General features: G+C 38.7%; 1 protein-coding gene across 2 annotated transcripts; it reads right to left on the bottom strand.

The window, feature by feature from the left end:
* Positions 1-556: 556 nt before the first annotated feature.
* LOC103398642 (paired amphipathic helix protein Sin3a-like) lies at positions 557-14,082 on the bottom strand. Of its 2 annotated transcripts, XM_008337313.3 has the most exons (21): positions 13,825-14,082; positions 10,523-10,739; positions 9,990-10,148; positions 9,785-9,891; positions 9,288-9,627; positions 8,935-9,186; positions 8,673-8,825; positions 8,405-8,560; positions 8,159-8,245; positions 7,904-8,022; positions 7,537-7,762; positions 7,125-7,241; positions 6,285-6,523; positions 5,976-6,159; positions 5,149-5,737; positions 4,867-5,036; positions 4,267-4,440; positions 4,048-4,140; positions 3,683-3,777; positions 1,469-1,676; positions 557-1,142 (listed from the first exon to the last, which is right to left on the bottom strand). In XM_008337313.3, exons 2-21 carry the CDS (start codon positions 10,715-10,717, stop codon positions 924-926), a joined length of 3,882 nt encoding a protein of 1,293 aa, XP_008335535.1. In that variant the 5' UTR covers positions 10,718-10,739; positions 13,825-14,082; the 3' UTR covers positions 557-923. The 2 variants fall into 2 exon arrangements, with proteins under 2 accessions (XP_008335535.1, XP_024909477.1); XM_025053709.1 differs by lacking the exons at positions 9,785-9,891; positions 10,523-10,739; positions 13,825-14,082 and having other exon boundaries at positions 9,990-10,113.
* Between the last annotated feature and the right edge of the window lie 449 nt (positions 14,083-14,531).

Raw genomic sequence — 14,531 nt, 5'->3', positions numbered from 1 at the left:
CATATTTTAGCCAGAAACAAAAACCCATAGCTTTACTAAACGACCACTAAAGAAATTATTGCTCGTTTTTGTTAATCTTTCAACTGTCCACACATCAACTCCAGTCATTTGCTTCAAAACTGGCAAAAATAAAACCCTTTTTTTTTACTACAAAAGGAAAACAAGTTCACAGGACCCCAAAGAAAGAAAAATGTCTCTTAAAAACATCCTTTGGTTAAAAAGAATTCAGCATTTACTTAATGACCTTCTCTACATTCTCCAGCTAAAGGTTAATACTATGCACATATAAATGTATGCTTCACCTAAATGACATTAGATTCCTTTTAAAAAATTAGATATAAACATCATATTTACACAAAAACACCTGGGCAGTTATAAATTATACTGGTTATACACACTGTGAAGTCCAGAGATGGTCCAGTGCAGTGCAGCTGCTTCACAAAGAGAACATTCACAGAATTTTACAAGTATTCACACAAAGCTTAGCGTAAATACATTTTCCACCGAGGTAACTGGGAATTCTTGATGCTACCAGAGAGAGACAAACTGAGGCTGATTTTTTTTTTTTTGGCTTCCTGTGAAATATTGAGGCTGCCTTTAAAAGTAACAAAGAAAAGTGTACTTCTAAATGTTGAGCTGTGATTGTTTTCTGTGCCAAACTTTTATGTAAAAAGATTTTGTGTTTACACTGTTTAACAAAAAGAGACAAAACTTCGATAAACTCAGAATTGAAAACTCCTTACTCTTTTCCAACATGATGTCATTTAACCAAGTAGAAAAGTCTATTGAAAGGATGGGTGGACGACATGAAATATTTGGCAACTAAATCAAGAATGGGCAGAGGAAAAATAATGTGAAGAAGCTACAGTATGTGATAAAGTCACCAGCAATCTGCTGTGAAAACAGTCTGTCCTTAGATCAGGCTACAGTGTTCGGTACTTCACCCTGTACTTGTTTACATTCAGATAATGTAGAACCTCCTGGTTGCACGTGGTGGTGCAGGCCTTCAGGCTCTCCTGTTTGTCTCCAATCAGCCACTTGTGGCAGTTAGTAGCCATGTCACTGGTCACATGCTCTTTGGCCCATGTGTCCAGCCTGACCTGGAAGCGTCTGTGCAGGCGTGTGTTCACCCGCTGGTGGGACTGAAACACACAAAAATTTGATTGTTCAGCCAAGTTACAACATGCAGAAAAACAGCAACATAACTTGGTTACATGTCCTGGTGATTTCTTCTTTAATGTCACAGCACCAACATGTGCGATGGCCCACTGTGCTCCATCATTTGTTCTTGCATAAATGGGATTGGAATTTACAAATTGACTACAGACGGAATCTGCTGACTGAAACCATAATTTTTAATGTGTGGACAATAAATAAATAAACGAAACATTGAATTTGAGCTTTCTGTGTTCAGTCGACTTTGGCAAAAGAGTGAAGGTGAGATAAGGTGATTATAGGAAGTGTTTACCTGATGTGCACGTGTCAGTGCTGTGTGTCTGTACATGTAGTCCTCAGACTTGCAGACATAGACCATCTTGTAGGAGTTCAGCTTGAACATACACTCCATCTTCAGTTCACTGTTGGAGTCCTGCATCTTGTCCGAGGAGCTCTTGCTCATTTGTTCCTGCTGCATTCGCTCCCATCCCCTCTGGCACTTTCTTATCCGTCTTAAATTCCTGGAAAAACGAGATTGAAAGACCATAAATGACACTAAGTGAAGCCAGGGCTTCACTTCTGATTGTTTCAACTCATTTAAAGGTCAGGTTTACAGAGAAAAGTTGCAGTTTCTAGAATATGGAAAAAACTGTTTGCAATGTGAAATTTCAGGACAAAAAGGTAGTGGTCAGGCACAATATACATGACATTACAGTAAATTTTAAGAAAAAGCATTGACAAATTTGAGAGGACTGTCCCTTGAATTACTTTAAGCCCATGCATTGCAACTCACCAGTAACAGAATTATAGGATCATTTCATTTGTGGGGAATTGTCAGTCTATGAGAGCAGTAGAGGCAGCAGTTGGATGTTTCTGCACCGTGCACCGCCATACTGTAGTTTCATTAGAAAATGTTTGGGTATCAATACTTCTTTGGATTAGAGATTAATCACAAATTTGTGCAAGTATTCAAAGTGTAATTATTCACCCCACCTGAATGAAAGTCTTAAATGTGTACTTACCATAGAGGTTAAAGGTGAGCGAAGCTTATTTTTGCATTCAGGGCTCCACATAAAAGACACGACAGCGAGGCCAATTACAAGTAAAAGAAACATCATAGATATGTAAATACGGTATATGAGCTGAAATACTTGGACGTGAACATACTTTCATCAACAGAATGTTATGATCATGAGATGAAGATCCAGCACAACTAGAAACCAAACTACCAGAACTTCACTGCCATTAGTAAAGGACGAGTCAGTGAAGCTTTTAATACTGTGCCCCCTCCGACATTTGATGAAAACCACAGAAATAAATAAAATGATATATAAATTGGGTGTGGAGGAGCCCAGTGATAAATCTCAGTCAAGTACCAGATTTATTCAGTGGGTTATTGGAGAAAAACGTGAACGATTATTCAAAGCTTTTTGAAATGTGTATGATAATGGACAGCCATCTCAAAGAAACTAAAAAAAATTCATAAGGTATTAACAACAATGACAGTTTTTATGTGCAACACTCATCTGGAGTTTCAGACAGAGCAGACACAAACATGCCTCCATGCACAGCTCTGAAGTGCCGGGAAATAAATACACCAACATGTGAAACACACAATTGAAACCATCATTTTATTTACAAACCCTACTCCTCTGTACAAGTGTTGCAGATAATGTGCTTGACCAGAGTTAAAAAAAAGACATGTGAGCACCGAGCTCAGTGGGAAAATCTCACCCACAACAAAAAGTTGAGAGCACCGTTTCCACTCAAAGTTATCACAACATAATAACAGACTTAAATAAATGCACAGTTCAACATATACATTTTTGCAAACAGTGATGGAGACACGTACAGAACCTGAATCATAATGATCTGAATAGAATTACAAACAAAGGGTCATAATGTTATCGTTGTCTCTGAAAGGTTTTTTTTATAAGAAAAGCTTCAGTGTCTCAAACTTAGGTCACAAATATTATAGTAGTTAAAATAAATATGACAAAAGGCGCAACCCACTTGTTTTGCTCTTAAACTGTGCACTTTTTTGACTTTTCTCCTTTTTACACAATGCAAATCAAACCATTTCACTTCAACACAATGTGAACAATGAATCCAAATCTTTGCTCTTAGTGACTAGGTACGTTATTTTAAAAAGAAAAACTCTCCAATAATAAATAAAACTTGCATTTAAAATGAACCAAATCCACAAATATAGAAATTTCTTATTTTTTTTTCCTTAAAAAAGGTGGCCATATAAAGTGCGATCTTCTAAGAGCGGCAGCGCCACCAAAATACCTAACATACGAGATGGAATTATCCAGACACAGCAAGCACTTTAAGCACTTGGTTGGAGACAGAGATTCCTAGGTTGGGTCTGTGTAGAAGGACCACTGTTTCTACCTGTACAAATCAGCTGTATTTGGCACGAAATTCGGCTGAGCAACAGTGAAGCAGCCGCTTAACCGAACGGTGCCTCAGGAATGAAGCTTTATACGTGAAGCGAGGAGGGGGGACATGGCTGGAGCCTCACCTGGGGAGGAACACCGGCTTCTGGGCCAAATGTTCACGCAGCTCTGGCGACGCTGAGTCTGAGTTCAGGTATCTAGTTACGTAGTCTGACCACCTCTGTGAAGACAGAGAAACAAAATGGATAAAGAGAATTAGACCCATGGAAGTGATTTGACACAGCTGTTGATATTATACAAATCAGGTCTGGATATTTTTCTGTATAAAATGGTCCAGAAAATGTAATAATTGTGTTGCGTTACTTTTTATGTGACGAAGCATATGTCAAGTGTTTGGAAGAAAAAAAAAACATGTAATGTAAGTCGCAACATTTATTTTACAAGAATTTAACCATTTATTTATTAAGTAATGTTTGTGTGATAGAGTTACCTCTGCATCTGCTGGCTCATCAGAGTTCTCTTCTTCTGTGTCCATCAGCTCAATGGCCAAACTGACAAATCCTTGGCTCTTCATAAACATCAACTAGATGAAACACATCAGTACAATTAATTGTACAAAGTCGTGTAATCTATAAGTTATTCTTAAATGTGGAATTATATATATCAGTCATTTCATTCAAATATGGCTGCTACTTTAAATTAGATGTACCTTAAAGCAGTTCTCCTCCGACATCAGCTGCTCCATCTTACGTTGGTAGACGCCCTCTGCTGTGGACCTGGATGTCTGGGTAGACAGTGCACCCCCTGTGGCTTTGTTGGCACTTTCACTCAAGTACATATCAATGACCCGTGCGCAAACATCTTCAGTGACGAGATGTTGCAGCTGTAGAAGCAATAGATTAGCTTTCATTTGTGAGGTGTCGATTTGAATCAAAATTTAAAAGCTAAATCACAAGAAAAATCCTCAAACACATTTAATTATTGGACATGACATGTTACATAAAAATGTCAAGATGAACTTTAGAAACTTAAGACAATTACGTAACTTACTAAATTATTACTTTTATTTATTATTAACTCAAAGTTATTCACTCTTACAATCATTGCAGCACCTTAGTAACTGTAATTTAAGCTTGACCACCAGCTATTTAGGTTCAAAAGATAAAGCACTCAACATTAAATCTTAATTTAATTTAGTTTCTTTATGTAACATCATGATAAATAAAGTCAAAGCTTTAATATTTATCCTAGAAAGTAAATCTTAAGGCAAGATCATCCATCTGGATGAATGAAATGATATCATGCTGACCTGTCTGACAATACTCTGGATTAGTTTATCCATGGTGAAGCCAATGTAGGCATGGATAGTAAACATTTCCCTCAGGGAGTCCTCGTACTGGGCAGGCTCCATGTTTCCATCCAGAAGGTTTCGCACCATTTCCAAAAACACTGAGTAGTAGTCCTCCACATCAATATCCACTGCAGGAAAACAAGAGTTTGTCAACTTAAAAAGCAAAAAGATTTCAAGTGTGAAATACTAAATGTGTCAGAGAATTTAAAAAAATTAAACCATGCTTTTAATCTCACTTACTTGGCTCTTTCATTTTTAGTTGAATTGCTGGATTTTCATTTTTCTCCCTTTTCAGCCCTAAAACATCTTTTTCCCACTCTCGCTCACGAGTGTCCTCCTCAATCTGCTTCTCAGCTTGTTCATAGATTCGCAGCAGACGGGAGCAGAGGATGTGGTGAAGACGAAGGAAAACATACCAATAGTTGTTTACAAAAAACAGGCTGTAGGCCTCATCGGTGCCACGCAGTTTTTGAGCTGCTGTGTTGCCAAAGAGGAGCTTTGACTTCGATGTGCTTCCTCCCAACAGGCCATTGTGCTTTTTGGGGCTGCCGCTGTCAATCTCCATGCCTTCTTCTTCTTCCTCCTCCTCTTCCTCATCCTCTAAATCTGACAGTTCACCTCTCCGTGCAAACAGCAGGTCAGGAATGAAGTGGTGAATAATCTGTTTGATCTTGTACTTGTCTTCTTTTGTGATTCCTACTTGTCTTTTGACATGGTGGATAATGAGAGCAGCAGCATCTTCTAGGATCTGACTGTCATCATAGGACAGGGTCATGTGTGGACCACTAGGTGGCCCTGTGGTCGTCTCCTCAGATGCTCGCTCCTGTCGCTACAAGAACATATACTTGAGTCATTGCATTGTACAAAGACATCAACCTACAGGCAGCTAGTCATGTGTGAAACATTTTAAATTTCGTGTTTATTTCTAATGGAAAACAACAGTTATATTGACTAAATCAGAACTGAGATATTTATATATTTACAACAGGACTAAGACTCATTTTCAAAATAATAATAAAAAAAAAATTCAAACTGCTAACAGTGGTTACATCAACATATAAACTTACATCATCATAAAGCAGCTCAATTTCGTTGATTAAGGTCTTTGAACGCAGTACTTTGGTGTCGTTCTGTTTGAAGTTAATGCCCTGGTGGTCGAGTGACTTCAGGTAATACTTCTCGTTCTGCTCCCGCCAGATCTTATTGAAGCCTCTCTGTGCTTCTCTCCACTCTTCCTCCTTCATTTTTAATCTATAAAAAGTATGTTTTCATCCATTATTGGCAAAAGCATAAATCTTGAAATATAAAATGCTGTTAAGTCATAAATCTGACACAGCTAAAAATACAAATAGCCAAACCAAACTTAGACTGCTAACCTTTTCAGTACGATGGGAACACACACAGCTGGGTTCCTTTTCAGCCCATCAATGATGTCATGGGCCTTGTCTCCATATATCCTCTGAATGGCTTTGCGGTGAATGACCTCTGAGGTGCCACCCATTGTGTTGTCCATCTTGAAACGAAGCTGCTCCTCGGCTGACATTCGTGATAGTTTCCTCTGCACACTCTCCAGGGCTCGTATTGTGGCAAGGTTGGTCTCCAATACAACATCCAGCTGAATGAGACAAAAAAATGAGATATTATGGGTGTAAAGCTCTAAAATAGAGGCACAAACAGTGTTCTGAATTATACTGGAAGGCAAATCTGCATTTATCTTCCAAGATACAATATTACAGTTCAGCTTTCTCAACAGAAAAGTCTTTTCTATTGACCTATTTAACAGGCCCTGCTATGTGAGAGCAGAACTTTTGTGACAGCATCGAAAACAGTGGGTGCATCTATCCAAGGTTTAGTGAGGCTTGGCAAACATTTGAGCTCCCAATTTTGGTTGTAAAACTTAAACCAAGCAAATTGAGTTTTAAAACATCTCATATTTCTTCACAAACCCTACAGCTCCGCCCTGCTAACAAGTTTAAAGTAGTGCAGTGGAATTTTCTATCATCCTTTTTTCGTAGTGTTTTTTTTTTTCAATAATGCAGTTTTTGCTTCTGGTGTTCATTTAGGTAACTTGCCACATTATAAATTAGAATGCATACATTAAGTTATACCAATATCTCTGAATTTTTGGCTAAGGTGACAAGCTGGTGTCTGGTGACCTGCAGCATGTCTGGTAAGACATGCTGCAGGTCTCAATGTGCAGTTACATTTAGGCTTACCTCAAAGCGCTCATCCTCACATCTATAAACATGCTCTTCATACTGCGTCTTCTTTGAGCTCACAAATGTAGAATCCTCAGACCAAGATGGAAATGATACCCATGTGTCATTAAGGACCTAAACCAATACACAACATTATCAGGTACATTAAAAACATAATTGAAGAAATCTCATTAGCACATGCAGTAAAGTTAAAAAGTGTTTCACTACTGGTATCATGGCAATTTCAAAATTAGCCACATAATCATTTTTATTAAACAAATTACTTCAATACTACAGTTTACAACAAAATAACTATATAATTAACATTACTAACCACAATAATTAAAACTATATACTGTTTACAAGTTACTACATACATTAGAACAATACAATGACGTGTGTTCAAATTTTTTTTTCAAAATTAAGTCACCTCTCTACACAGTGGTGTCCTTCCTGTGCATTTTGGCTGCTGATAGCTCTTGGGCAGTGCTCTGTAGCTGGATCCCAGCCTTTTGCAGGAAGCGTAGTCAATCTCCAGTGCAATGCCCTCTGTTGCACGATCTTTGGGTAAACTCTCTGCACCACTCGGTTCCCCGTGGGTAAACTCTCGGTAACCCAAGAAGTTTTTAAACCAGGTAAAAAGTTCTGGGAATTTTCTGTAAATGACACCATTTAAACAATGAATAACTGAGCTGACAGACTCACAACAAGTATATATATTAATTAATTATGATTTCATACACCACGTTTTTAAGCTCTGCTGACCACTTAATCCAACAGACTGTAGTTTAACTCACCCAAGAAATGGAATGACCAACTGAACCAATTCTGCACGAGAAATCACTTCCTGGTTGAAGATATGCAGGCATCTAAGAAAGTTTTCATATGCCTCTGAGCTACGAAGAGCCTTTTTCACCTGTTCAAATTAATATGTAAATTAATATTTTAAAAGGTAAGAAATATGCCATATTTTTAAACCATAACATTCTAAATGCAATATCTTAATAAAATAATAATAATAATAATAATAAAAAACTAAGTAAAGTCCGGACCTTCTCAAAGAACATAGTTTCAGTGCTGGTGCTGTGCTTGCTGACTTCAGTCAGACTGTGATCTTTTCCCATTATTTTAGGTTTTTTCTGCAGAAGAAGAAGAATACGACATAAGAATAAGACATAAATAACTGTCACAGTGAACACAATTCAATAAACTGTTACACAACTATGTTTTTATGGTTGAGACACAAGGTTTAAACAGCCGAGTATCATAATTAAGTAAAAAGGTGAAGAGGTAAAAACCTTAAGAGGTGGTGTAACTCCCACACCAGCTGGTCTTCTGATGGGCAAACCATTCTGACCTAGCCTCTGTTTATTGTTGATTAAAGGTCTTTTAATTGTCCCTCCATGATCATTACGCACCGACTCTGCTCTATCTGGTGTGGCTTTTGTCAGCAGCTGGAAATTAAAAACATAATGTTTATCTCAAACAGAATGGTCCCTATACAGACAAAAGTATTAGTGTTTTAGTGATAGTACATGAGGCAGCAGTGAATTCAGTAAAACTCACTGCTGAACTGTTTGCATCAGGGAGGAATTGTCCAAACTCCGACAGCAGGTCCTCTTGGTTCTTAAAAAGTCTTGCCACCTGAGTGTAAACCTCCTGTTCTGTCAGTAGTGGGGTGTAGTTCCCACCTGCCTCCTTAGCATTCCGTTGCTCTTTCTGGATAATTAACAAAATAAAAGAAAATAAAGAAACTGAATATCATCCCAAAAATCACTGTGTAGGCTAAATTCCTGGAATAATATTTAATTTGTGGACGCGGCATTACCTGATACGTGTGTAGAATTTCTAGAAAGGCTTTGTAAATTTCTGGTTGACCATGGAAGCGGTTTTTGATCTTGTTGACATAGTTTATGGCATTATTGAACTCTACTGGCTGGTTGTTCTGCAGTGGGGGCCCACCAGATGGCGCACTGCTTACTGGAGTCTGCGACTGAATAGATGGTGAGTTTGGTGAGGCATATGATGGGATGGATGGATTTGGCTGACTGGTCGGTGTGTGGGCTGGAGACTGAATTGCCTGTTGAGAGATTCGGAAACTATAAAAAAAACTTCTGCAAAATTTGAGGTCAAATTTTGAGGTCAAATTTTGATAGCAATTTAAGCTTTTAAAAAATCTACCTTGCTGGTTTTGTTTGGAGCAGGTGGAGTAAGTACAGGTGGAGTGGTGGTGGTCGTGGTGGTTGTGGTGGGAGTACTGTGAGGTCCAGGTTGTGGCGGAGCCTGATGCTGGTGATGACTTGCAACTTGGCTTGGTGTTCCGCTGGCAGAGATGCTCTGAACAGAGACACCCTGAGGGGTGATGTAATGGATTTGACCTGGTGTGGTCACGTTGACCTTGTCATTGGGTTGGAATTCAATCTTGTATCCTGGTGGCAGGAAAGTGTTAAACCCCATGATGAGGTCTGGGTGACCTTTAAAAAGCTGGGACACACGGTTGATGACTCCAGGAGTGTCAATGCTGTGGAAATCAAACAAACAAATCACTTTTATCAACTTGGCAAATTCAAGAGGTATACTGTATCATTGTATGATAGAAATAAAATTAGGTTACTAATCTTAAAGAAGAAAGAAGAAATAATGATGAATTAGAAGATGTCTATAAAGTTTATTCTCACCTCTGTGACTTAAACTCTTTCATAATATCAAGAAAATCATTATATACTTGAGGCTGATTGCCAAACTGAAGCTTCACTTGATCCAGGTAAGACAAGGCATCTTCAACCTTCAACAGTAGACACAGATTTCATATGATTTGATCAATACTTACTAACTTGAAAAAAGGCTTTAAATTAAAACCTGGTAGAATTATTTGTAATGTACCTTCAGTCGTTGAAATTGCTGTTGTCCTTGAGAAGAGCTAATGGGTGTGGGTGGATGGACATGACTTTGAACCACAGCAGGACCTTGGGACTGTACCGTCAGACCATGTGAATGGGGACCAACATGTGGCACAGCGTTGTGTCCATGTCCACTTGCTCCCTGGAACAGCAAAATCAAGTTTGTATATCGATATATTTTTTATAAACTTTATAGAATGACTATATTGTTTATATCAATCAATTCATGAATCAATCTGTCTATCTATATTTACTCTTGCCCTAAAATTATGTTCAGAAAACCACCTGTTTCTCTTCTCTTTGTCCATCTATAACCAACTCCTTAACTGTGCTCAGCCTCTGTCCCTCTTTTTACCTGCCTCATCCACACACTCCCTACACTGGCAGATACCACTGCAAAGATAACACTGCAAACACAGGTCAAACGCTAGCATATTGCAGAGGAAGATGAAAACTTTAGTCGGTAAAAAGAACTGGATGGTGACTTGGTTATTTTGTATTATGTTAATGTCATACCTGGTATCCCTGTGGGAGAGAATACTGAATTCCTGTGGACGGCTGCATGATGTCCTTGGCTGTTTCTCTCACAGTAGGGGCCTTGGCAGGGGCCCGTTGCTGGAAACTCTCAGCAATAGCTTGAACAGGGGTGTGGCGTGGTTGCTGTTGCTGAGGTGCAAATATTGGTTCCTGATCCTCCACACGCCTTTTCATTGTATACACATACTCAAAGGGGCTAAGGAGGGCAAAGAATCTTGGTCAGAGCTTACTTAGGCTATAACTTAAAAAACTAGCACTGGTCAAGCTAAGCAAAGTTATTTTTCGGAATGGTGGAGAATAAAATACCTACTGTCCAGAAGCACAGTGATACTGACATTAACACTCTTGGCCAGTTTAGATGATGATTAAAGTGTAAAATTTGAATAAATGACTTAACATTTAACTCTTTTAAAAAGTTTTAGAAGTTAGGTCATCGATAAAGCATTCCAATAACTAGTTATTGTGAAGTACTTTGCCCTTTAATGTATGAGCTACAATGCAAACTATGTGTCAGTTATTCAGTGAATGCTAAATACAAACAAACACACACACAAACAAATTTGGTGAACCTCTTATGTGTGTGTCACATTATAGGCTGAGATCTGTCTTAAGTTATGTGCCTTAAAGAGTTCTACTGACTAGTTCACTGACTGTAATTTTAGGATATTAAAGATATTGACTTGTCTTGTGTTGGGGAAACTATCGCAACACCACCACCTGCCCCCGCCCAATGCTCAGTAGTATAAAGTTTGACTTAATGTAACAGTTTCAGTTATGTTTTTTATTCAGAAAAAACTATGAACTGCTAGTTAAAGGTGGTTCATTGCCATTGTTTAAACTGATTGACACATAGCTTAAGCTAATGTATTTAAAAGAAACAGACTGCAGTAATGCAAGGTGAACTAAGCTCCTTTAACACCGGGATCATGGTATAATCCCTGTTACCCTTAAAGTACCCTTTGCAGTTACACAGAACTTAAAAGGCTAATGAATACTTCCATTGTATGGATTACCAGTTTTTGACCCTCTGGGAATGAAAGAGATGAGATGAACAAGACGTGGTGAATGGGGTGCATAATATATCTGATATATGTCGCAACCTCAAAACACAAGTAAGCTAATTCTGGGCAGTGAAACACAAGTAAGCTAATTCTGGGCAGTGAAACACAAGTGACGTTTTCAATACTTGTATAATTGTTGGAGCACTGTGCCTATATTACCTCTTCAGAGGCTGTCAAACAGTGAGAAAAGTGTGCAACACCTTTCAATTTAATTCAAATGTTTACACAATAAGCGTTACTGAATACTAAAATATGTAAACGGTCGTAAAAAAATACAAAATCTCCTGGCTTTCTCCATAATGTATGCATCTGGACAAGACAGTACAGCCTTAAATTCACAATGGGTATGGTTTTAATGCATTTAAAGTTTATAATATACTTCTCCACTGCAAATATGTTCTTCAGTATAAAACATTTAAATCTACTCCATCGCATACATCTTCTATAATTCCCATATTACCAATCTCTCCTATACATTTTTTTAAACAGATGTGTTACATTGTTATTACATTCAACATACAATTCAAACCTGAGCTGCGCTGCACTTCAGTTCAAAAACAGCTGGTGCATTCTAAACTCTAGTGATTCCAATTTGCTTTTGGGTTATAAAATATGTAACCAAAGATGTAGGCTATATGTCAGTTTTTGTTTGTGCCAAAAAAAGTTCTACAGGTCTTGATAAAAAACAAAACCAGGCAGTGCCATTACACTATTTACTTGTACTGTTTATCATGTATGTACAGATGGTCCTTATTGATAAAAAAATTGGATTTTAAATTTAGCATTTGCTTAGTGATATGCTGGCTTAATGTGGCTGCTCAAATTGTGGTAGTGCAAAAGACCAACAGCTGTTGTGCACACACATTTTGGGTCACTTTTATATTTTTTAAAACTTCTTGTTTTGACTGTTTGGAAATCCAGTATACATTGAATCAAAATATTTTATACTCTGTATAATCATTTAATGTTTGGATAATGAGTCTAAAACAGTATTTACACACAACCCCTGGCGTCAACTGTTGAGGAGACACCATACCATAAGGACAAATGTGGCTTCCAACTCACTCCACGTTTTGTATTGAGCACAGTAACTTAACGACACTCCCTTAACAAACGTCATTACATGACTTGAGCGCAGAGCCAGACATTGTGCCTCAGTTCTCTGCGCCACCTCTCTCGGAGAAGACGACGGTAGAGCGTAGATCTTTCCGTCGCATATCGATTATTCAATATCATCCGACGGAATTGGAAAACATTTGAGAAAGCCTAAATAGCAAAAATGGTCGAACAGCGCAACAAAACTACTAAAATTTAGTCGCCAGTCAACGTTTTCCTGGTGTGTAGGCGCTGTCTCTCTCTTTAGCTCTCCGTGAAGCTCTGCCTCTTCCCCTCCCCCTCTCTGCTAAACACCGAGCTTATGGCTGTGCATTTCCACCATGAGCTGACCGTTGTCGCCCGTCCGGTGGCAGACGCTTGCTTTCGATCTCGCTCGAAATCATTTGGAAAGAAAGTGGACTACGGATAGCAAAGGCTAGAAAGAATATGAATACAGTTAAAATATGCGGGGTTTATGTTCGGCTGTAGCCGCTGTCAAGTCCTCGTTACACGGGCAAAACTGAGCTTACACTCGCTAAACACGGGACGACAAACAAATGGTTATAGAAGTCGGTAACATTTAGTGAATACAGAAGCGCTACTGTTTAAGTAGGCGTAATACTCCAAATCAATACTTCGTTGTAATAAAAGTGCCATGGAGTTCTGATCAGTAAAACACTCAACTAGCCAACAAGCTTTCACCGAAAGCTAACGTCACATTAACGTCAAGTTGTACAAGAAGGCTAATTGGAAAGAAAGGGCGTCCACACACATTGTCTTCAATAGCAGCTGGGGTGTCCTAAACTAAACAGGCACACTTAGTAACAAATACAAGCTTTAAAAAATGAGTGAACCAAAAGGCACGTTGGCAGATCGATGCTAAGCATTAGCCTGTGAGCTAATTCGTGATAGCTATTAGCCGTGCTAGCTTATGGTCAAATTATCGAACCTACCAGGAGACAAACACGCTGAATAAAAAACATATTCAAATGCACACAAGCACAAAAATACACGTACCATTAACACAACGTCCTCATCCGTTTTGGTCAGTAGTGTTAAATAGCAACTGACTGAATGCTAAGATAGCATAACAAGCAGCTAAGAGCTAACAGTAGTGGAACTTACCTCACTCAGCTGCCGCCAGCAACAGCTTGGAGCACCGGTGCAGCGGAGTCCAAGCAGGGGTCCTCTACACGGTCATTAAACGGACCGTGGACAGGAGACTAAGCCCGAAAAAAGTGTTCTCAAATAGAAATGTCAAAAATTAAATTGACCGTGGTGGCTACGTCGCTAACAACAGTGTATGTATGAAGCGGTGTCCCTAGAACATAGAGGCGTGCCTACCCGCGAAGGCGGGCAGGGTTCCTCCCAGTCCCAGCGTGGATTGGTCCATTCAGCAGGGTGAGGATGAAAACAAATACAGTACAGGCACCGAGCCAGTGGTTAAGTTAAGTTAGTGCAGGGGAGGGCAGCAGTCTCTCCAGCGTTAGTTTAGTCTAGCGGTGGGATTTGCAAGTAGAGGGCAAAAGTACCAGCAGATGATGGAATCATTTTTAGTGATTTTTTTTGTATTCCAATACTGTACCAACACCCCAAAGTAAAACACCTCGGAAAAACAAGTGTTACATACTAGCATACTTTATTTAACGTTATATACAAATGTATTCTACCAAGGTCAAAGAAGCCTCCATCAAAACTGAGCCATGTACTACTGATCTATACAAGTTAACATTAAGGGAACACAAGGTACATAACTAATTTTTCAAATTAAAATGAAAACAAAATTAATTTGTCAGGGACAGTATCCATAGAAGCAGATTAGTGCAGTTTAA

Source organism: Cynoglossus semilaevis, unplaced genomic scaffold (assembly GCF_000523025.1).
Source record: "Cynoglossus semilaevis isolate Cse_v1.0 unplaced genomic scaffold, Cse_v1.0 scaffold1431, whole genome shotgun sequence".
NCBI lineage: Eukaryota > Metazoa > Chordata > Actinopteri > Pleuronectiformes > Cynoglossidae > Cynoglossus > Cynoglossus semilaevis.
This window is presented reverse-complemented; position numbering and strand designations above follow the sequence as displayed.

Bases quoted from the DNA above. Each gene is read 5' to 3' on its own strand.
- LOC103398642 (XM_008337313.3), bottom strand. From the start codon at position 10,717: ATGAAAAGGCGTGTGGAGGATCAGGAACCAATATTTGCACCTCAGCAA. The intron at 9,187-9,287 runs GTAGATTTTTTA...ATCTCTCAACAG, and splicing joins CTCCAAACAAAACCAGCAAG to GCAATTCAGTCTCCAGCCCA. The intron at 8,826-8,934 runs GTAATGCCGCGT...TTAATTATCCAG, and splicing joins AAATTCTACACACGTATCAG to AAAGAGCAACGGAATGCTAA.